Source organism: Hirundo rustica, chromosome 3 (genome assembly GCF_015227805.2).
Source record: "Hirundo rustica isolate bHirRus1 chromosome 3, bHirRus1.pri.v3, whole genome shotgun sequence".
Classification (NCBI taxonomy): Eukaryota; Metazoa; Chordata; class Aves; order Passeriformes; family Hirundinidae; genus Hirundo; species Hirundo rustica.
Window position 1 is genome coordinate 40,157,094 of NC_053452.1, and position 24,600 is coordinate 40,181,693.

At 36.6% G+C, this 24,600-nt stretch overlaps 1 protein-coding gene across 1 annotated transcript in view; it reads right to left on the reverse strand.

Moving 5' to 3' along the window:
* PDE10A (phosphodiesterase 10A) overlaps positions 1-24,600 on the reverse strand; it is a 169,665-nt gene that overhangs the window by 7,774 nt on the left and 137,291 nt on the right. The window contains exons 11-21 of the mRNA XM_040057725.2: positions 21,155-21,297; positions 18,928-19,020; positions 18,158-18,344; positions 16,604-16,746; positions 14,553-14,636; positions 12,009-12,159; positions 9,287-9,442; positions 5,928-6,100; positions 4,700-4,811; positions 2,925-3,005; positions 740-828 (exon numbers count right to left, since the gene is read on the reverse strand). Coding sequence (XP_039913659.1) covers positions 740-828; positions 2,925-3,005; positions 4,700-4,811; positions 5,928-6,100; positions 9,287-9,442; positions 12,009-12,159; positions 14,553-14,636; positions 16,604-16,746; positions 18,158-18,344; positions 18,928-19,020; positions 21,155-21,297 — 1,412 coding nt within the window. The remainder of the gene's footprint in view (positions 1-739; positions 829-2,924; positions 3,006-4,699; positions 4,812-5,927; positions 6,101-9,286; positions 9,443-12,008; positions 12,160-14,552; positions 14,637-16,603; positions 16,747-18,157; positions 18,345-18,927; positions 19,021-21,154; positions 21,298-24,600) is intronic.

Below are 24,600 nucleotides of genomic sequence, written 5' to 3' on the forward strand. Positions count from 1 at the left end.
ACTAGAATTCGCTGGCATTTAATGAAACAGCTGGGGTTTTCTAGAAAATATGGATTAAACTGAAACTGGAACATCTTCATGAAGCATACCCTGGTTTCAGGAAAATTTTTTGTCAGGAAAGATTCTAGAGCCCAGGATATAATTGCTGGATAGAACTACCTACAAAGCAGTCGACCATCATTCAAGTGGAGAAGCAACCAACAAGGTAAAGGACTCTTGCCTCTTTTCCACAACAACACAAGCTCCATAAGCCACTGCATTATAGGAGAAAGTTACATTTGCTTCCCCCATACACCAATGTTACTGCTCCTACACTCTCAACTACTAAATATTTTCTGGGTATTTCTTTTTCTGGTTTTTAATAGAAATGATCTGACATGAAATAAAACCACATGCTAAATACACATTTTTTAAAGAGAATACTAGCCCGTTTTTGTTGTGGGAACAGAGGGAAATTACACTGAACCAGTGCAGACAGGGATGCACAAACACTGAAGTGTTTCTCTCTAAATGCTTTTGGCATCCAACACAGTTTAATCAGCTGTGTCTGTAGATCTACAATGGATCTACCCAGACAGTAGCTATCACCTCTGGGTTTCTGAATAGATTAATGTGAGATGTGTATCCCTGTTAATGTTCATGAAAATTCTAAAATTAAAAATCTGTATTTCCAGGCAAAATTGCAAAGTACTCTTGTTTTTTTCCTTGCACAAGCTATAAGCTATGCACATTTACTTACCTGCATGCTCGGAGTAGTGGCCCAGTTGGAGGAAAGATCTGTGCAAGGGTGGTGTAACATGGGATGGCTACAGCGTTGTAGAACCCAATCTATGAAAAACAAGAATGAAAAAAAAAAAAATAGTTGAATTATTGCCAAACGACAACACTGGAAGCTAACAGCTCCAAGCTCTCTACTTAATTACTACTTATATTAGTTACTCACATTTCTACATCTCCTTTTAATATCCAAATACTTTAAAATAAGCAGCAACAGTGAAATCTTTGCTGTTTACAACCTGCTTACACACCTCTCTTTTATGACTGATATGGCTTCTTCAAGTAGGGTTTTCTACAGAACCTTTTATTACTCAATTGACTAATTTCATTTGTTCAGGATCTATCTACCTGTTTGGTGTCAGTAGCAGCAGGAAGTAGGTGGAGATGTTAGAGACACTTCTGCAACCATTATTCTTGTCATGATTTTATTTTTAAAAACAGAAGGTTGTTCAGCATTCACAAAATATGGTCAGATTATGGATTGTTTTGATGTCCTCCAGGGTATGCGCTGCACAGCTCAATGTATTTAAAATGCTGGGGGCTTTGCAGATTTGTGAATGTTGTGTCATGTGATCAGCGACTGATCTGCATTTGCTTCTCAGGTATGCAGTTCAATAATATATTTTTACTATTATCATATTTAGGGAACACTAAATGAGCACATTTTTAATGGTATCTGACTCATACAGGCTTAGGGGCCTGTGATGGCTACAATGCCACAGCTGAATTGTCATGACATGAAGAAGTGTTTAGAAAATGCTACTTTTATTTAATATCAAGAATGACAGATTGCATTCAGATTCATTATAACATCTCTCACTTATCCCAGACTCTTATGACAGTTACAATAGTGCACTATGATCCCTTCCTTTGGGCAGAATCTTTAAATGCTTTTTAGTGAAATACTATGTACTGTACCATGACCAAAGTATTTAATAATATTTCTTTTTGTAACAGTATAAACTTTGATCCTTATTCAGAAATTGAAGAGCAACTCTTGTCGTCATCAATACAGAAATTCCTCCCATACTGCTACGTAACCAAGTCCTGCATACTTTAAATAAAAATAAGATAAATTTTCTGAGCTATAAATCCAGCACTCTGAGATGAAACACTTATAGTCAATCAACATAAAGAAACTGCATCTGGTGAGAAGGCAAGGTTACATAGAGATGGGACGTCTGCTCATCCACACTATTTCACATACTGCCTCATTTTCTTCCCATTTGTTTTGGATTTTTTCTTTTGTTCCTGTTTGCTAGTTTTTAAGTGGAATGCCTCTTCTTGTTTTGCTATTTCAGTGGAAAAAGGAGATTACTCTATAATTGTCAAAAACTAAAATGGGACATTAGATACAGTCACCCTTTAGACCTGGATCAATGAAAATCACAGAATCAAAGAATATGCTGCGTTGGAAGGGACCCTCAAGGACTATCGAGCCCTGCATAGGCCCATCCCCAAGAGTCACACCATGTGCCTGAGAGCATTGTCCAAATACTTCTTGAACTCTGCCAGGCTGGTGCTGTGACCACTTCCCTGGGGAGCCTGTTCCAGTGCCTGTCCTCTGGGTATAAAACCTTTTCCTAATAACCAATCTAAACCTCCCTGACACAAATTCAGGTCACTCTCTCATGTCCTGTCACTGATTACCACAGGGAAGAGAGCAGCACCAGACCATCCTCTGCCCCTTCCCTCAGGAAGTTGTAACTGCAGTGAGGTCTCCCCTCAGTCTCCTCCAGGCTGAACAGACCAAGTGACCAAGCTGCCTCTCACAAGGCTTCCCCTCAAGGCCATTCGTCATCTTTCTTCCCCTCCTTTGGACACTAGCTGAGGGCTGAAACAAGCACTCACTAAGACAAAAAGCATTACTGACACTTACAAAAATTCAAGGTGATTATGGTCTTAGCTAGAGCTAGAAGAACAAGGAAAGGAAAAAGTGATCACAGCAAACAGCACACTGTCATTTGAGCAAAAATTTGAATGCGTTTTACACTGCTACTTTAAAAAATAACACCACTGCATACAGAAAATAGAATTCAGCAGTCTGAATAGCCCAACTTTAAAAGCAATATTCACTAATATATGAAAAGTTTTTCCATACATGTTTTATGTATAAACAAGTACCATTTTACTGAGAGAGTTCATACCTGACCCTGAGGGACTTCATCTTTCTTATCTCGGTCCATCATAGGAATAGGTTGAATCCCTGTTTTCTTCATTTCATCACCCTGGAGAAAAGTACAGAGAGAGATTAAGAAAAAAAAAAAACAAAAAACAAGACTATTGAGACCTGAATTAATTTCAATCTTCTTTTCAATGTCTAAAAATCCAGAATTTAAAATAACATGTGGTACCACTCTGGGGCAGTATCAGAAAAATGCCCAAGGAGAGACTCATTTTATACATTCACCTAAGTGATAAGATAAACAACAAATGCTATAAGTCAATGTACACACATTTTCCTTGTTTCCAAGTGTGTCTCCATAATAAAAAGCAACTAGAAGATTAAATCCAAAGAAATCATTCTATTCTGCTCCATCTGCTCAGTTAGTCTCTTTCAAAACATCTGTTTAAAGCACTTCAATACAATGACCATTAGAACACAACTCACCCATCCAAGGGTGATGCCAGATGAATTTATAGTGTACCTTCTTTGTCAAAAAATTTGTCTTATCAATATATATCAACATCTACCTTTATTAACTCATCCTTGGATTACAAAAATCTTTACTATTTTTGAGTATGGAAAATCAGTTTTATCCTTCCTTCTCCACTGAGCTCACAAGATTTGCATTGAAAAGTCTTTTTACTTATAAGCAAAAAAGTTGAGCATGTAATCAGTGAGGCATGCCAACATTATATATCCATTCTACCGCTCATAAGAACACTCACTTTCCAGTGCAGGCATTTCAGAAAGTGAGTGCTGAACAAGATCTTTGAGCTCAAAGAGTCAGCATTTTTCAAATATTTTGTTGTAGTCTTAGCTGTTTATAATTAAGGGAACAAGAACATGTGAATACAAAATACACCCACAAGAAGTGCACATCTGGAATTTCATAATGAACACACAACAGGCAGGGTAACAATCTCCCCACTACATGCATGCAACGTCAACTCCACAGGCCTGATTTCTATTTTGTGCTGGTGTAAAACAGAAATAAGCCCACTGAACATTGCAAGATTCCACAGGGCACATAACAGAAAAGAAAAGCACTTTATCATACACACATGCAATAGCAGTCCTGAAAACACATCTCCTAAAATTGCATAATTTCCCTCTAGGCAATTTATTCCTTATCCCCAGAGCAGTCACTTCCACTTTAAAAATGAAACAATTAGGGCACTTACACCTCAGCATATGATGTGGGAGATTGCATATTTATTTACGAACAATTTCATTACTACAGCTTAACTTCTTGTTTCAATCCTCAGTACACATTAACTATCAAGTAACTTTCAATGTACTGAAGACCCAGCTCTCTCTGAGACACTGTTGTTGAGCCGGCTCACAGAGAAGACAAAAAAATGTTCACGTTCTTCATACTCGCTTTAGCATTTTTTGTACTCACACTATAGCTTTGCAAGTATGTTTCAAGGCAGCTGACCTGGAAGCTGGTTTCATATTTTGCATTTTTACAAAAAACTACCGTTAGTGATTTCTTCTATGTTCTGTTGCTTGGTCACTTTTTGTTAGGACATACTTTCTACATTATCATGAAGAGAGAAAAGAAACACTGCCTGAAAATTAGGCAGCTAACTCAGCTCTTTAAATAACTTCAGAGTAAACAATGAACGCACACATGCACCAGTGAACTCTCTTTAAAACATGCACACCAAGATATTAATTGAAAAATACTTATAAGTTGGGTTTTCCTTCCTGGATGCCTCCGTTTATGAGAGTAAATGAAAGAATCACACGTACCTCAGCCCAGAATTCCGCATATATATCGTTGGCTGTCAGTCTGGTAACTGGCCACAACTTTGTTACAGAACACAGATCACAAGCTGTCATCATCAGGCCAATCACTCTATCTCTGAAACAGAATAAAATGACAATAACTTTTAAGTTTCGTAAAGACTTAATGATCGCTCTGCAGAGTTTTCATCTGCTCTTCCTCAGTTTAATCAGCGGCAATATATACACACTATGAATTTTCTACCACCTATTTCTTCTTCCTCATTTGTTTATGATTCTTTTGCAGGGCACAGCCCAGACTGCGTACTGTATTCCTTGTTGTATTCCCTACATTGTTTGCAAACAGTTCATTGTCCATCCTCTACAGAAGCACACGCATAGACAAGGGACAGAATATGCCTGCCTGTTAAAACACTCACATGCCCCTCTATAATTGTCTGAATATACAACACAAGTCTATAAAAAGAAAGATGGCATATCTTATTGCTGCATTTCTTTGTTCTTTAAAGAGAGAGGGAAAAAAAGCTCCTAAAAAGAGGAAACACTACTTCTGAGTCTGTCTTAAGATGCTGTCATTGCTTCGTTGGAATGAATTCGAACTCTGACAAAACAAGAATCCAATGCGTAACTGTTCTACACGCTGACAAACCTGTTCACAGAGTAACTGAATAACAACAGTAGTATCAAATTCATTATTAGAATTAGGCATGCCACAAAAAAAAAAATCCAATTTAATCAATTTTATAGCGCAAATCTATGGTTTGTGAATCTAAGCTTTACAAAGAAAGATGGAAATTTAGTTTAAATCCACCTGATTTCACCCAATGGAGAAATTCAGATGGCCCTTAAAGATACTTGCATCTTTGTTAACAATGCCTATTCCATGTGAAAAAAGCATAGAGCTTGCTAACCTGCATGCCAATATGATGGCCATCATTAAAATTGTACCAACAGACAAATATATCAGAGGAAATACACAAATACGCAGTATAATCAGTCGATAAAAGCAAAGTGCACTTCCAAGTTAAGATACAGACGTCATTGGCCATGCAAGAGTCAATGTAAACACAAAGGCAGTGGAAATTACTGTTACATACGTGGAATTTTACACACTGCTGGTCTTAGACATCTCATATGTAAGAACATTACCATTCAGAGATGATTCTTTTAAAAAAATAAGGTTTCTTTTTCTAAACTAATGCCATAGGGATCTACTACTGGTTTGCTGCTTTACCTGTGTGTTTGGTTCTTAAGGTTTAACGCTCCTGTCTGATGCAGCTCTTCAAGTTGTTTTCTGTTCCCAAAATACAGGGCAAGGTCTGTGGCAATGATGGCTTTCCGGATGATCTCGAGTACTTGCTCGTATTCGCTGGAGCTCAGATTGGAGAAGACATTGTGCCCTTCCAGCTATGAAAAAGTAAAAAACCAATAAAAAGCAAAAGCTCTAATTCTGAGATGATTTCAGTCTTTACTTCACCAGACAGGTTACGACAGTTTTACAGCCCAATGACAAGTTTTGTTGCAAATTCAAATGTTAATAGCCTGAAATTCCCATTTTTCTTTTTCCTTTGTAAACAGCGTCATGAATAAAACTATGACTAAGCCAATAATTTGGTTTTGGTACTGCTCCCTTTGAAGCCTAAAGGTATTACTGGAGCAAAACGATTGAAATCTTTTTCTTTGATTTAAAAGCACTATAGACAAAACACTTCCAGACAGTGTTAACTTGGAAACTTGTGATTCAATTCTGGTCCAGAGTCTGCACAGTCAAGTTGTTAAACTGAGCACCTGATTAACTTAAGCATAGTTTTGATACTGCGTAATATATAATATAGATAAAGAAACACTGAAGTTAAAAATACAAAATATACTTTTTTTCTAGTGTTCCAAATGAAATGTGCCTGAAATCGCTGCATTTACTGATATAATTTTTATATGTAAAAATAAAGTTAATTATTTTAATAATTTAGAGGGAAAAGCTGCTTTATTCAACCTTAAGTTGAATGACTCATGAGCTAAAGATAAGTTTCCACCATGGAGGCTCCGGCAACACACCACTGCCATCCCTTTTCAACTTCCACTAGGTATAATCGCGCATTTAACTGACAATATCCACGCACTGTAATCACTCATGAAGCTACATCACATTTTGAAAAGTCAAAACTATCTGCTATCTCCAAGATTTGGAAAACAACTTGTCAAAGGTCTTCCTACTTTTGAGAGGAAGCAGACAAAAACAAAAAAGGAAGAATGAGCTAGCCATGTCAAGGTGGGCACATTCAGAAAAAGAAAATATCATTAAAATATATCAAATGCAGAGGTGTTTTGACATTTAATTAGCATTTGGGCTGAAGCTCAAAAAGTTCCCCTGACTTTCGTCAAGCATTTACATAATTTGCTCAAAATAAATCCTCTGCAGTACAAATAGACTTGGTTTCTCTCACCATCCAGAACATAAACATAATATTCCAGGACTTTTACTTAGACAAGTAGATTTATAGTGAATAATGAATAGAAAATACAATCCATCTATCTCTCAGTGCTCCTTTGACAGATTTCTAAGTTATAGAGCATGATGTATAAAAACAAACAAAAAAATCAGACTATTTTAACCCATCACCAGCACTTTGGGAGCAAAACATTACTACTACTAGTTCTCACAATTTAGGGTTTTAGGGACCCGTTACTCCCAAACCTTGCTGTCTAATTCCTGAGATCAGGCTATTTGTTCTAATATTTAAATTATTCTGGATTCTACCCTTGGGCTTTAGGAGCTGCACTCTCAGAAAGACCACTGTGACAGCTTCTGTTCAGACTACTTGAAAAGAACTGATTCTGTAAAGTGCTGACAAAAGCTGCCAGTTATGAATGCGTCACTTAAGTTTATGAGCAGCACACACAAAATACAACTAAGATTTTGCTCTTTCCCTGCAGAGCTAAAGCTTGTGAACAGAATCCTGTGTCCTAAGTATGGTGTACAGTAGAACTGCAGCCAGATGAGCAAGGCAGCCCTAAAGTTTCAAGCAGTTCAAAGTACTGCAGGTTACTAATGTAAAATTAAAACTTACTCAGATAAACCCTAAAGAGCTTGGTGGGTTGGTTTGGCATTTTTTTCCATCAGTCCGTGAATTCATTAAGACTTTGTAATCCAAACAAAATCCATCAAGACCAAAAGGCTGCTCTAATCTGCCTTTGCTGCTAATTACCACCCATGGGTGCTTCAGCAGCTAGTGTCTTGAATCCACTCTACAGCCCTGGCCACTCATCTCCCTTTCCTCACTCACACTGATAGCAAATGTAGATGCCAGGGAAGCAAAAGGATTCCTTGCCTTCATGGCAAATGGGATTTTCATCGATTACAACATTTCTGCCAGAAAAAATGCAAAATGGTTGGGACAGTGAAGTGTTAATGACTGAGGAACATGCTCACTGTGCACAAATTCACACAAAGAATGAACAATAAACATCTAATGCCATACCACCACTGAAGGATTCAATTACACCCTCCTACATGAAGGAGCATTCAGAGATAAAGCTTCCATTCTGTGATTAAATGTATATGATACCTAAAACTATAGTAACAAGATGTGCTTCTGAATACAAGACAAATTATGTATTTTTCCTAGAAGGTAATTACATATTTAGGAAAATAAATATCTTTTCCTGAAAAAACAGAAAGAAAGAAAGGTTAACAATGAATTAGTAGCCCAGTAGCAAGGTAAGGCTGTAACTTGAGTGTGTACAGAAAACTAAAACTAGTGAGCACAAGTATGTTATGGACTGGCAGTGGGTTCACAGCTAAGAGTCCTCACTCTTCTAATTGAGAATTATAAAAATTTCACTCATGAGAAAATATATGTGTGCCAGTAGCACAGCTGTATTTTCCCAGAAAGCGTCTGCATCTTTTACTTGGAGTTTTCTCTTCATTAAACATAAAGACACACGGCCTCAAACTAGGAACTCTCTTTCAAAGAATATTACCACACTCATGTTTTTTATTTCAAATTGCTGAGTAACAAAAAAACCCACAGGATAACATCATGAAATAAGTTTCCAATTTTCATGCACGAAAAATTAACATCTCTCCTTGCATGCCACACATTCAATGTTCACACAATTTATTACAGCGGGTTCCCAAGTTTCTCATATGAAATTTTGCCAGTACTTGAGTTTTTGTTCAGAATTTCAGGATGGCTGAAGACTTCGTTGAAATACATTATGATAAAAACATCTAACTAACTCAGAAAATGATTTTTCATTTTCAAAGTTCCTATTCCACATGGTCGTGGGAAAAACCTCCAGAGAACTAGAAGCTAAAGTTTCAAAGTCAGGCCATAAGTAAAGACCTTAAAATATACAATATTTTTATAACTTCAAGATTTTGAGAAAGCTGTGTTTTGAACTACCGTTGAATCCTTTGGTTGCTAATTGTGAAACCCGGCTTGCTGTAATAAATCTTCTACTCTTCTAAATGAGTACTATAATAGAGAAATTAAACTAAGCATGCTCCAGAAAATCTACTTGGTAATGATGTGACTCCTCCTTCCACCACTGGACACTAATGCACAGAACACACAATTTCAATAATCTTACCTGCAGGATGGACACAGTCTGTGAGAAGTGGTGTTGTTCCATCGTTGATGTGGAATAGAGAGCAGCTAAGGGATGATCAAATTTCTGAAGATAGCTGTTGCTGTAACCTCTGTGATCCAGGTCATGACACAGGCATGCAACTAAAAGACCCTTTCGCTACAAAAAAAATTGACACAAGCATGAAAAGCAAGATGTATTTCCTGCCCCTAGATGTCACTCTCTACCCAAAATACTGTACAAGTTGCAGTATGCTAAACACTCTCGTCAAACAGCACATGTAGAAATATTCTTAAAAATGAGAGAAACATGACAGTAAGGACGTCCTGAATTAAAATTCTTGGTCCAACTGTAATTATATTATGCATTTAAAAATCATTGTTGCACAATAACATACTACTGGATGGACTGCATTTCAGAAGAAATTTGCGTTTTAAACAGTCCGGTTATCCACTGAATCCTCACTATGTTTATTAAAATTATAAAAAGCACTGTTATTGGAGGAGAAGAAATATACAAGATGTATGATCTGCTGGTCAAGACAGGTGAACTAGAGCTCAATGCCAGATCTGTCTCTGCAACACTCCTAAAAACATTAACCAAATCTCCTAGTGGGGTTTTCTTCCAGGAAGTCATTAACCTGAGTCACAAGTGCTGGACAATGCAATTGTGAATAAAAACAGTAAGTGGGGGGGGGGGGGTTTATATAATTAACCCTTAATATCCCGAAGAAATGGAGTCCCTGAAATCTCTTTTTCAAAAGGTTTTCACATAGTTTATATGTTTGGAAAGAAAACTCATTAATGTTTATGACTCTGTCACTGTTGGCGTGAAGTGTCATGAAAATTTCTTCAGAGACCCAACAGCTTTGTCTTATAATTGGTTCTGATGAGTGTTCAGTAAACAAGGATAAGGCTATAAAATGAAGCAGAAAAAGAATATTGATTAACCATCCATTAAGTGCCCAACATCCAACCTGGATACTTATACTACGAGGCACATGAGTCTGTGGAAAAATAGCAATGAGGCAATTAGAAATATTATCACAAATACACCATGTGCAGAAATAAGGCCGTAGCAATGCTAACTGCATTTCTGATTTTCAGACATTCACTTCTATTCGGAATGATGTCTTTTCAATATTGCATCTTGTGAAGCGTATGTTTAAAAAGCACATAAAAAACCCTGGGTGATGCAGCAGCACGTGTCCACATAGATCCTATGCAGAGGTGGAACCCTCAGGAATGTAACACACACCTCTATCACTTCAAGTTGTGCAGTAACACCTTGTCCCAGTCTCCATGTCTCAGGAAGTCATTCTTATCTCTGTCCTTCAGGGTTATACAATGCCTAATAACAGTGCTCTTGACCTTGTACCTATTATCCCTGCTTGGATCCCTGCATTTTTCTCTATTTTTCTCCAGATCAGTGTCTCCTTTACAGTGTCTTATACTTCTCTTCCCATCTCCAAATCTACTAGGGTTCATATGTCAGCATCCCTCACCTGAGGCCAGCCCATCCCTACCTGGCCAAACTTTCTTTCAGCAGTTTCCTGTATTCTTATTGGATTCATCTCAAGTATCAAGAGAGGAGACTGCTGAAAAGAGCTGGAACATAGACTGGGATAAGACACTCAAACAGATGGAATTTGCAGGGCAAAAAGACACTTTCCATCCCTCTCAACAGCTGTCTCTTTTGCTCTTCCTTTCTTTCTTACTCTGCACCTCCAAAGAGATGGGGCTTACTACTTGGTTAGTAGTGAATGTTATCAGAGCTTTACAAATTCTCTGAGGCTGTACTCCGCAGATTTTTGTTGTTAGAGTAATACTGATTTTTTTTTCTTCAAACTTGTACAGCTTGGCCAAATTTCAGCATATGCTAGGCATATGCCACTTTCACATTTCAGTGTCAATTTTCAAGTCTCTGCTTTACAGCAGGATAAACTAAATCTTTTCAAATGAAAGTTCACCAAGTATTTTTACTCTTATATACTGAACAAAACTTCAATTTCTAGTAGCATGTCTCTTTCAAAGAGCCAAATAATTATGCCTGAAATTTCCCAAAATGAATCACCTTGAGGAAGCTAACAGAGCTTGAAAATTTCAGCCCAAATGCATAGTATTTGTCAGAGTTATATTCAACTGAAAACAGGTTCTCCGAGTCACAAGTTTCATGTAACATTAAGAGACAGCACTCCCTGTTATACCTACCATAATTCAGAAGAAAAACAAGGGACAGTTTTCCACAGTGTTCTAATCCTTCCATTTTACTAGTTCTCATTTCCACTTAGTGACCAGCTTAAAGTTTGGCTCCTGTCCTTTACTCACATATGTCAGCCATCTCTGCAACTCTCGTCCTCCTATTCAGGATCTCCCAGACCTCACAGGATTCCAGATACAGGGTGTTTCCCTCCCTCACAGCAGATCTGACAGTTAGTTAAATAATTAAAGACTGTGGTTTTAAGTGAGCAGGGAGAACCCCAAAACTTAGACATGGATTTATAGCAAATCTACCACTGCTTTTTAAGGGGCAGTCCTGAAAAACCTGACTAGGATTAGGAATCTGAGTAATCCTCCTTCAAACTCTTTACTCACAAAGTTCTTCTATAAAGACCTTTACGTAGACTCTGCCCAAGCTGACAAAAAACTCTAGCACAGAAAATGTATTTGTATAACAGCTGACAGCTCCGATCACGTGTGGCAACTGATACCATCATGCCACCTACCTCTAGATCAGTGAAAAGCCCCTGGTTGTTCTGCAGTATGGCATACATGCAATGTGCGACGGTAACTGCGTGCTTCCAGTTGTGGTAGGGCACACGGCGATAGTTCTTCTTTACAGACATAGTAAATCGGCACAGCTTTTCAAGTTCAAAGCTAGGCAAAAAATAATTTGGTCAGAGACCAAGAAGTAAGAACAGGAAAAACAACAAGCAGAGGAGAAAAGATGGGTTTTGGTTTACCCTTCTGGCTAGGATTGACTCCCATTGTGGATGACTCATTGAATGAGATGAAAAGTCACTTGAGTTTGGCAAGGACAGAGGAGCGTAGATGCCTGACAATGCTCAGTTTAATTGGTTAAATTCAGGAACATAAGTCATGCTCCCCAGCTTAGTCAACACAATTGCATGACCTTCCCTGCTTCCACAAACTTGAAGTGATTTCTTCCAATTGCTTATTCAACTTGAAATATAGTACAACTCAGCATCTAATGGACAATTTGAAAACACAATTTATGATCAAAACAGAAAAATTCAGGGTTTTTAAAGCAAAGGACCCAGAAGAAATAAACTTGTTTAAATAGAGATTCTCCATATTGACATTGGGAGAAGCTGAGGATTTTATTTTTCCAATATTGCAGATTTTTTCTTCCAGTTTAGACTAACAGAAAAGAAATTCACATCTCACGGTTTCTTTACCTCTTATCAAACAGTATTTTGTTAAGTCCTAGTTAAATTACTTTTTCCCCTCATAAAAAAGGCAGTTTTTCTTTATTTCATTTTTTTCCCCTGTTGCTGCAATTCGACATTTTAAGTTCCATGTTTTAATAATTTCTTAGGTATATCAGGGAAGTGGTACTAATGTTCTAGTTCTGCAGTACTTGTGGGGTGAGGAAAAAAAGCTGAATGTCTCTGACCTATGTGTAAAAATGTAGACACATCTACTACATGGAAACAGGCAGAAATGTGTATTTCTACAGTTGTGTGCTGAGCAATGTAATTATTATTCTCGGCCTTAATCTGACATTAGGAAAACCAGAGGCATATAGTCTTTCAAAAAACTTCAGGCTCTCTTTTTTAATTCTAGATAGCCAGACAGTGATAAAACTGTTGTTTAAAGTAGTACATAATAATTTGGAATATCACAGTAGTCACTTCCATCAACATCCAATCCCAGCTCAGTGGTTATTACACAACAGTACCATTATAGCCAAAGGAAAAATCATTATATGTGATGCCTCAACGTGGCATCAGCTACTACCTTGTCCACTGCTGTATTTTGTATATGTCATTAAAGCAGTAAAATAATTCTTCAGAAGAGAAAATGCAGTGAGCATGATAGACTTTTCTCTGAAATCCTCCCTAGACAGGACAATTATACATTACATAGGCACACATACTTCAAGGCACGATCTTATTCCTCAATATATTAAAACCAAATTTTGGTCCTAAAATTTCTGGGTTTGTTCCAAAGGTTTGAAAAGTTTTGTTCTTTCAGAAATTAAATACAAGTCCTGTTCCATTAGTCTCCTTTTCAAATATTTTCCTCACTTTTTTCTCCTTAATTTTATATGTGAAAGCTGAGGCTCATTTGAAAACCACCAAGTAGATATCAATTCTTTCTCATGAAAGCTACATGTTGAAAGGAAGGGACTGGGGGTCAGAGAAAGCAGAGAACAGAACCTGACTGAAAATAAGAACCCCAACCCTGCATCCACAGCCATTCAGCTTGGAATGGAAACAAGCTAACTACACTGAGCAGTGAAGAACTGTGTTCAGAAGAGACACCCACTTTGCAGCATTGAGGAAGACTGGGAAAGACCCTCCAGTGTGACTGCATGCTTTGAGGACGTTCATTCAGTTAGCAAAATAAAATGAAACACCCGCAAGCATTTCCTGAATGTTGCTCTCTATTGTAGGGATGTACTTCCCCTTCAATTGACCATCTGCAGGTTTTTTTCCATAATTTGGAACAGCTCCTTTCTTTTAGCAATGGACCATACTTACCCAGCGACTGATCTTAGTAATAAGGAACACAGAGAAAGGACAGCAAGTGAAGCATTTAATTTGAAAATAAGTCACTTCCATAATTAATGCACAGCTATGCAAATAAATGATTCATTTAGCAAGATAAGATCTGATCTTGGTTTACTTTTATCATATACATTATTTATTTCAGAAAATATGTATCTGAAAAATCACTTTTCATGCACATTCTCTCCTTTTTGGGAAGAGTGCTTTTTATGTCTGTACTGTCTTCTGTCTGAAAAACAAACATCTCAGAACCTAACAATTTTTCTGTATATTGGAAAGAGAACTGTTAGGATGATATCATGAGTTCTTTAACCTAACCGCTCACAGATTTTATTAACTGAGGACCAAGAAAGTGGGACAAGGAATCCAGACTGTTTATTACAGTGTTGTATAAACCAAACACAGTAAATAAAAATCAAAGACAATAGACCTTGAATTAGGAAGTAATTATCTCAAAAATTACAAGTAAAAAAACACAGACTTAACAATTAAATAAAGAAATAAAATACTTCATACCAGGCTGTCCCACAGGACTGGTGAACCATATAGACAAAAATGGCAGGCCAAACATCTTCATATGGACTGATATCAAAATGGTATCTAAGAAGAAAGTTTCAGTTTAGAAAAGACAAAAACCTTTTCATTGTTACTAAAAACAAGTGAAAATTACTACAAAATGTATAGCCAGTAAGTTTCACTTCTTTCTGAATACACACAGAAAGCTGAATTTACAGGCTGTATTTTTCAGTAATGTCAAGTTATGTATTTCTGCTAAGGTAAATGGAACCATGCTCATAGTTTCATACTATGAAATTTAGTAATTCATTTAGTAATTTATGAAAAGACACTTATGATCAAGTCCAACAGTTAGCCTTTGGCTTTGTTTACTTAACAGAAACATATAGCTTTATCTAAGGATCCACAGATGAAGTAACAGGGAAAAAATATCTCCAGGACAATTAGAAGTTGACAGGCATTCCTAAAATATTTAGGAACTTCTTCCCAGAAATAGTAAAGATGGTGTCTCTAATAATATATTTACCTCCCTTTTTTTTAAATAACTTCTGTCATAAATTGTGTTAAACTCACTCAAATTTTGATAGAGTAAAAAAATCAGTTTTTTACTAATAGGAATCAAGGCAAAACTTCAAAAATTCAACATTTAATACCATATTTTTCATGTTTCATTATCTGAAGACTTTGCCCCTCCCCTGATAACAATACTGAGGCCTAATTTTAAGGACCCTAATTTAGGACAGAAGAGCTGTTTTTCCTTCAATTATTAATTAACCCTCTCCCTGCAGTTTCTGTGCTGAAAGTCCTCTATTTTTTTTTCTCCATGGAACCTTAACTGCATGGCACACTGAACAGCTCAGCAGCTGTGAGCAGACTGAAGGTCGCTGAATTGCTTGGAAAATGGTTAAATGTATTCTGCTTGAACTAAAGGATGCTAATATAATTTAGAATGAAACCTGTCATCTTTGCAAGTAAAATTCATTTCTGCTGAGGAGGTGGGTTATATAATATCACCTAACAAAGCACAAGAAATTGTATTGCAGAGAATAAGCTTCCATTAGGGTGTAATCCTGCAAGCTGTTAATACTCTGGCATTCAAGTAAATCACTTCAGCTGTAATGAACTTTAACTATAAGCAGCCCCTGTTAAGCACAGGCTTTCATGCCGCTCACAGCTACAATGCTCACTGCTGAACAGAAGTGAGTGAGCTCTGGAGATGAGGTTTAAAAAGACAACTTAGATTTTGTGACTCAATAGCTGACTTTAGGCACCTGGTTACTGGACCAAAAGGAGTGACTTAAAAATATGATTGCTCCCACGGTTAGTGTTGAGCGGGGACTGGCCAATAAAATATATAGAGAGGATTTTCATCATGTAGCAGCTGAGAATGAGTAAATTTTGTCAGAGAAAGCCTAAAAGGCTGGATGGGAAGTCCTCCTCCAAAGATAGGCTGCAACTCTACCCTCTAGCACCTGGATTTGTAACCCTGAATTTTCCTTTTCCCCTTCTTCAGTAAGCACAAGCAGATACACAACACACACACACACATCCATACCTGGAACTCACAAAAAAACCAAACACCCCTTTACTCACCCCAAAACCAAACCTAACACACACACACACAACCCAGAAAACCCCAGGAATGAGCTGGGAGATATATGTTTAATTCTAAAACATATCAATTTGGTTTTAAATACTGATGCTCCAAAGCTTGGCTTCCTCTCTGGCTCTGAGCTGATGGTGACTTGGGACTATAAGAATGAAAGCTCATCTGTACACGTCCTAGGTAAAAAACTAATGCTTAAAGCAACTACTGTATCTACCCATGCCCATGGAAAAATTCTGAGTACCTATAACTTTATATCTTTGATGGATAAATTTTGTTAATGGGTCACTAAGTATAGCTAAGTATAAGAAAGCCAGAGATAAAACCATCATGATATTGCTGTAGTTCAATAATAAGTGCTTCCTAAAAAAGCTCCACTACAAAGAAGAAAAAAAAAAAATTAATGGGCTATATACAACTGCTGCTACATTAGAAAAATACTTACAGCTCAATTTCTTTATAAATATGTGAAGGCAGTGTACAGTGCATGAGGTTTTGCCACTCCTCTGCTGTACAAACACTGTGGTAGGACAGCTTCTCCATTGTTACACGGTAAATACACTCTGAATGACGAATTCTGTGGTACATCTGAAAAAGAGAAGACGTGCATGAATATGGAATTTTAATAAAGTAAGCAAAAATTACTTCCCGTATTCAAGCAATTTGAGTGGTTATTACAATACACATCTGCAGAAATTATAGTGCTTTTAGTTGTACAACTTCACACATTGGAAGGGTGACAGACTACACTGAATTTTGTACTTCTGGGAAACCAGGCCTTCTATCACCTTATTTTTCATCTACTCACTTGGGTAAATATCTAAGGCTCAGCTGACTTTTAACTGCATGTGATCTCTCCCAGAAAAAAACAATCCAAGTTCAGGAGTCAAAACCAGAGCTACACCTCCCTCTCAAAATTCTAACAGAGAGAAAACCTGTAACAGGACATGATTAATATTTTCTGCTGCTGCATGAATTCTATTAATTGCTACAAATTACTGCTATCTGTGCACAGTAAAAAAGTATGTGGGATGTTCATCATACCTATATTACTACTCAGTATGAAAAATAATTACAGTTAATTACTGAGAGGTTCAGACATGGCATGGTTTGCAAAGCAGGGAGGACATAACAATGTACTAGTTAAACAAATCTCTGGAACAGTACACTCTGAATGGTTACATTCACCATCTAAAAGCAGTGAACTCGCACACAACTGAGTGTGCACAGTCCGAGTATGCAGGCTCTTCTACTTGCCTTGACCCAGGAGAGACAACCTGGAGACAACCAGGAGAGACATACCAATTGTATCTGGCAATAAAAATTTGCTGCCCCAGTGTAACACTGGGATGATACAGGTAAAATTACTTAATGTAAATCACCAGGCTTAACTGGCATTGAATTTTATCTTAGCTCCCATTAATATAACTCAGTTCTTCCACACTGCATTTTTACCAAATTTATTTTATTTTTATACTTAAATAGCAATGATCTTAACTGCTTATGTTTTCTACAAGCAGAATAAATTTTGAGATGATAAAGGGTTTGAGGACAAAAATAGCTACCCCACTCTTATCTAGAAGCATGGATAATTATAAGTATATACCACAGCATATAAGTGTAAAAATTGATCTTTGAGTATTAAGAATATGGAATTGAGAGAATATATAGCATATTGCCATTCCCCAATTAAATTCATAAAATGTAATCTGAATGTATAAAAGTAAGAACCACACTTTTTAGTGGAAAAGGTAAGCCAGATATCATTCAAGTTTCAGAGCTTGCTCTATCAGTTTAGCTACACAAATACACTACACTGATACATCCAGAGTATGGTTATTTCAAATGAAATCCCTATCATCCTCTTAAAACAGAATTAATCACCAAGGAATACAATGTTAATTCAATGAAACGGACTTACAAATCATTTTAATAATCTGTAATATCAAACTATTTAAGTATTCTCATTATAACTTATAAAACTGTAAATAAAACTTACATTAGCACAGTGTAAGGCTAAAGCACAAAAGACTGCAAACATTTTAAAGTTGTTCTCATCGGTTTTTGAGAAGGCACTTCCACTTATTTTGTTCACCATCTGCACAACTCCTATTACACTTCCTCGGCTCACAATAGGCATACACAGGATATTTCTGGTTGTGTAGCCTGTGTAGAGGTCTACTTCTCTGGAGAGCCATAAAGGAGAAAGAAAAAAGAGAAAGGAGTTAATATCAGTGGGTATCTATTCCTTGATTCTCAGAAATGTTGATGTACAATATACTGAATTGTTTTAAAGTAGACCTAATTAGTACCTGCAAGAATTTCACCCTCAAAACCCTCAAATATTTTTCTCTACTGTGTCATACTTAGAACGAACTTTTTAATCCTTTATTCTCCATTTGCAAGACAAAGAATTCATATTGCCTCAAACACAGAGTTAAAGAACATTCAGGCATTCGTAGGCATGCTATTTGTTAGTGAACTGCTTTTTCTCCCCTGAAACTAAGGAGACTGTAGGAGACTGATAATGAAAATTGGCAACAATCTAACTACATTTTTTCTCCATTATATTAATATTTGATAAAAATAATATTTTTATTTGTATCTTAAAAGTATCTCTGATGGCTAAAGTATTTAATAAACCTCTGTAAGTTACCTCCTCGTCAGAAGACCACAGCTCCATAAACACATCTCAAAATGAAATTTAAGTAGTAATTTTATGTAAGAGGTTTGATGAGCTATCTTCCCCTCCAATGAAGAGCATCCTACCTGTTAAAGCGTGGATCTGCATAGGCATCAGGGATGTTAAGGACTTCTCCTGTTCTTGCCACTTGACCAGCTATTCCTTTTTCTATAGAAAATCTGGAGAAAATAAAAATGTGTATTAGCCAAAATATGGAAAACACGTTTTTCTAGTGGAGTCTGTCTTGGGCACAGTAATGGGTGTTCCCAACCAGCGCCATTTTCTTGCTTTAAGGAGAAAGGTCTTACAACAACTAGTAGCACATAATAAAACAAAAAGTACATCCTAACAGAGACTTTCTGAAGACATTTTATATAGCTACATAGTTTAATACAAAACATGCCATAACATGACGATTTCAGTGACAAAAACTCAAAATCTTCAATAACCCAGGGGGTTATCCCTAACAAACATAACATTTCTACCAAACTGGAGACTTGTGTTTACATTTAAAAGGTATTGATTTTATTATGATTTTTACATATTCATTGCTTCTTTAGACACAACAAGGAACTTGTTTCTTTGGATGGCATATGTGTGTGGATTTGGTGTCAAGATTTTGGGAAAAGACCAGTGGAAATTTCATAGCTAAACATTACATGCATTTCCCATGTAGAGCTGGGAATGACTGGCTTGTTTCATGACAAGCAAACAATGCCATGGTACTAACTGCGTCCCTTTATCACCACAAGGAGGTTAAACACAACAAATATATTCCTAAGTCGTATCAGAAAAAAATCTGTACGTCTGTCTTGCAAGTAAATGATTTTCAATATTTCAACATAAAGCAGTTATAACATACAAGCAGAACATAATTTACGCAGAAAAATCACGTAAAAAGAATAATACACGGAATGCTTTGATGTCCAAATGTACCCTGATAATACCCTGGTGCCTGGTATCGAAGTTAGTGATAAAGTCAGGATTTCACCCTGCACACCTGACTTTAAGTTAGATTTTTCTGTTGCTTCTTATGATAGGTACATCACACTAACTTAAGACTCCTTCCTCATGACTCACTGTGTCACTTTCTTACAGATATTTAAGTTGCACTTCACTTTCAGCATACAGTACCTGTGAAATGGCTCACACCCTTGCACTTAAAATCAACATTTCAATAACATACAGAAAAGACAGAAAGATATAAGCAAGAAAAACAATTATCAAGAAGGAGTATCGAAGTGCATGTTAAAGCAGGCCAGCTTCTTTAATTTACACCACCTCCTTGCCTGTCAGTAGGCAAATTGCACCAATTTTGACTCCTTCCATTCTCACTCACACAATGATAAGTGGGAGTAAGTTTGTCTAAAGGAGTCTTAGTGAAGACATGAATCACATCTCATATTGGCCCAGAACTTTAAAAGTATAAGGAGGAAATGAAATAAGTTCTGATAAAAATCAACGCCAAATATTTTAGAAAAATTTTAGTACAAGACACTCAGCCATACAATTCATTACTTTTAAGAAACTGAAAATCTGAAACCTGTGTGTCTTTGAAAATCTTAGTCTGGATCTATTACGGATTAAGAATTTTTGAAAAGTGAAAACCACTATATTTATGTTTCTGTTTAGCCTCTTTCATTAAAAAAGTGCCTAAGTGTAAAAATCAGGTACCTGTGACATGAAGCAGAAAAACACATAACTTTTAGTCAGAGAATCCTTTCTAGTCATTACCAGACAATATACATTTTCAAATTCACCATTGTTCAGTATCACAATTAATTACAAGTTTGGAAATCTAAATTCACATGAAAAAAGTAAAATTAAATTACTGAGCTTGAAATCTTCAAAACCAATGACCAATCCATACTCAATCCTACATTTGCCTAATCTATCCATAGGAAGCACAGATTGTGATTTCCTTGCTTTGGATGTGCTTGAATCGCACACATTTTAATTCCTCTTGGGAAAAAAAGTCCCAAACTGGCAGACTACGGATTAGGTGCACTATTACCTGCACCTTTACCTACCTCAGAACACCTCTGTTTTTTTCCCAACATGATTTCCAAAAGGACCGCCTCCGGAAGACGGCATTTCCAGGAGTGACGTTATAGCTTCAGAGACGCTGTTTCGATGGCACTGCAATGTCATTCCCAGAAGTACTACCTTCTGGAGGCGGGTCCTGGTGGGAATGATATCACAGTATGACAAGTATTGTCAGGGTACCTGCAGATAGGCACAGAAACTGGGTAATAAAATGCCTGCACATCCATAGTTACAATGAAACTGCACTCTTCTGCAAGGTATTCTTACCTTATTTCTTTGGTCTTCTTGAAGACGGGTTTTCCATCATTTTCTTCTCCAATATCAAAAAGATCTGAATACAGCTCCTTATTTTTGTGGTCAACCTGGAAGAGTGCACATCTATCTGCATTCACCAGGTTTTTTGCATATATCTACAGACAAAAAATAAAAGTAGAGTTAACGGCCATGAGTTGGATTATCTCCAGTAATTTACCTGATAAAAACATACATCCCTCTATGACAAAAGTTTTGAGAAGCTATCCAGTATGGAAATCTGTTTGAAGGAGCAATCTTTTAGGATACAATTCAAAAGTAAAATCTTGAATTCAATATTTTCTCTCTAAATTTGAGTGTTCACTTCGAGAAATGCAGGAATATATTCAGAGACTTGAAAGTTTTCGAAAAGAAAATAGGTTTTCCTATTTAATTGTTTTTCAAGGCTTTCTAAAAGAGTACCTTTCCTCCCTCTATGTTTAGATACTGTTCATCTTTACTTCTTTTTAAAAAGGTAAGTTAAAGTAAGGCCTTAGAAAAGGCCTTGCCTGATTTGCCTTCATCTTCAATGCAAATATATTGGTATTTAATATCCAGAGAAGACATACAGAATATGTCTTGTAATGTTTCCTTCTAAAAAACCAAAGTATGTCTGTAAAAAAACAATGACCAAATGATCCTTGTGGGTTCCTTCCAAGTCAGAAATATTCTGTGACACTGTGATTTTGTCATTAGAGGTATCATTATGGATTGCCCTATGCAGAGGGATAGGAAACGGCTGCACCCTCCCAATGTCGGGGACAGTACTTGTACAAGAGCCGAGACTTAGAAATAGTGCATGAACTAACCAAAGGCTAAAGGTACCAGCTAAAGCCAAGGAAGTACCACAGTACAGCAACAGCCTTGCATGGCCTCTATTTAAATTTGAACCAACTAGTTTAATCTCAGCAAAAAGAACTCCCAGAAGCACTGACTGTCAGAACAGAATTTTGTCTTGGGAACATAGCAGCTCTTCACTGAAGTATTTCTCAGACATACAATAGTCTTTCGAGAAAAAGAGGAAAAAGTGAGACAAACATCAAACAAGGATCACTGTGTTAAGATGCCAATATGCAGGCACAAGAACCTGCTCTATCCAATTCAGATAGCTCTGCTGCATCTCTCACTTGTTCAGAAAGTACAGTAACTGCATGGTAAAATATGATCCGAGGTGGATCTCTCTCCACTTCATATATAATATGTACCTAGTCATTCAGCTACAAAGAGGCTAACAAAATCTTGGGGTGCAATGCATGCAGTTGGCATGTTCTAAGGATTCACAACATTTCCATATGAATGATCTCCCCCCACCCCTTCTCTCTTTTCTTCCAAAAAGAAAACAAAACAATAAAGTATTTAATTTCATACTAAAGCAGATGGAAAAAGGTTAAACCTCAGCAGAAAAAAAAACCTGTATAGGATGAAAAATCATTTGCTGACTCTAGTTCTATGCCATATGAGGGGAACTGAACAGATACCATCTAGCCCAAGTCCAAAACTTGGAATTTTCTCCCATACAGACTGAATCTGTGTTCAGGAAGATTCTGTTGTCTTCTACTCTATTTCCTCCATCAGGACAGAAAAGTCAAAGAGACTGCATTCTAAGAGGTAAGATTTGTGCAATTTCCCCCCTCCCCCCTTAGAGCATTAAGAAATTTAAAGATCTTAACCACTTGGACTGCTCATTCATTTGTTCAAAAGAGAGTGAACAGAAACTGCCAAAATGACAAGGGGTCCAGTAAATGCTTCGATTCAGATACTGTACCAGATTTCTTCGTAAAATCTACAGCACAGCGTTGATTTCATACAATTAATCTTTTGTGGTTTAATGCTTATGACTCAAGAACTTACCTTGGTCACGACTCATGCTTTTCAAAAATGATTACTTAAACAGTACTAATTGATAAATAGTTAATGGGATGAGAGAGTTTTACTTCTCCAAATCCCTTGCTCAAATCCTGACTAGTGGTTGAAAGAGAATATCAGTACAGAAAGTATGTTCGGCACTGTCAATAGAGAAGCCAAAGACCACCTTTTGCATAAGCTGCTTCTAATTACTCAAACATGTGGGTAAGAAAATTTGTAAGATAACTTTAACTTTTTACTTCCCTTTCTTGCATTTACATTCAAAAACATCCTTATATCACTAGCTCTGCTCAGACATTTTGATGAAAATAAAAATGAAAAGAATGGAAACACACATGTTTTTCTTTAGTATTGCAGGAACAAATCAAACAATAAGTGCAATCACCAAAGGGTGAAGTTCTGAGGTGAAACTGATTTCTGATTTTTTCTCAAAATGAGACAGAGAATAAGCCACATAATGATAAAATCACACTCCCATAAAATGGCAATAAATGTACAAACACATAACTGAGCTAACTGACTCAAGAAAGAGACGACAGCTACAGCGTAAAAGCAAACTGAGTGTGAAACATCACAGGTTAAAATACAGAATCATGATGCAGCCAAATGTTGGAAAAGATGATGAAAGAGTAAGCATATTTTACTGCCAATTGTGTTCTCCACCAGATCTCTATTCACAGGGAAGAACATCAATATTTGTTTTCAATGCCATATGTTACGTTATACCAGTTCTTTTAAATGCTAAGCTATTTTTAAGAGGTTTATTTAAATTGGAAAAGTCAATGTTCAGAAATGTGTCCTATGTGCAGAATTCTTGACTGTGTACTAACTAGAATAACACAAACACTGCAGAATATTTTCCAATACTAATTCACGTTTCTAAATAAAACCACTTTAATGTTGTTTGCATTCTAACATCGCTGTCTTTTAATAGTCTAGCTAAGAATATCACTTTGAAGACTGGAGCATGTATCAGAGTACTGTTGGAAAGTAATTTTTTGAATGTGTGAGTTTTAAACAATGGTATCACAGACCTGATTCGGGTTTACGCTTCGGAAAAAGAACTGCAGAATGCAATGAATATGCATAAAGCTAAAAAGCATAATTCACATATCAAACACTCAAAACGTTACAAACAACCAGTTCACGCACATTTGTTAACACTATTCAAGAAATAATTCTGAATTCAAACTTGATTTAGAAACCCATAAAGTGCTTCCGAATAGTACTTTAATTTGTTTTTCAGTTATTTCAACGGGAAGAACTAACTACTTGGCTTTAGTGGTTTCTATAAAACATTGACTGACTGTCACTCTAGTTGTTAGTGTAGTTTTCCAAAGTCTTACATATCTCATTCAACAACAGGAAAAAATACGCTAGGAGTAATTTTTAAACTCTGTCACTTGCTACAGACAGTAACTTCTTCAGCAGTGCTCTGCAGCATGTAGCAAATTGAATTTAGGAAGAAGGAATCAATATAACATACTGAAATAAGAAGGAACACAGAAGCCTTTCTCTTACAATTTTCAAACTTTCTCAAAACACAATATTAACTA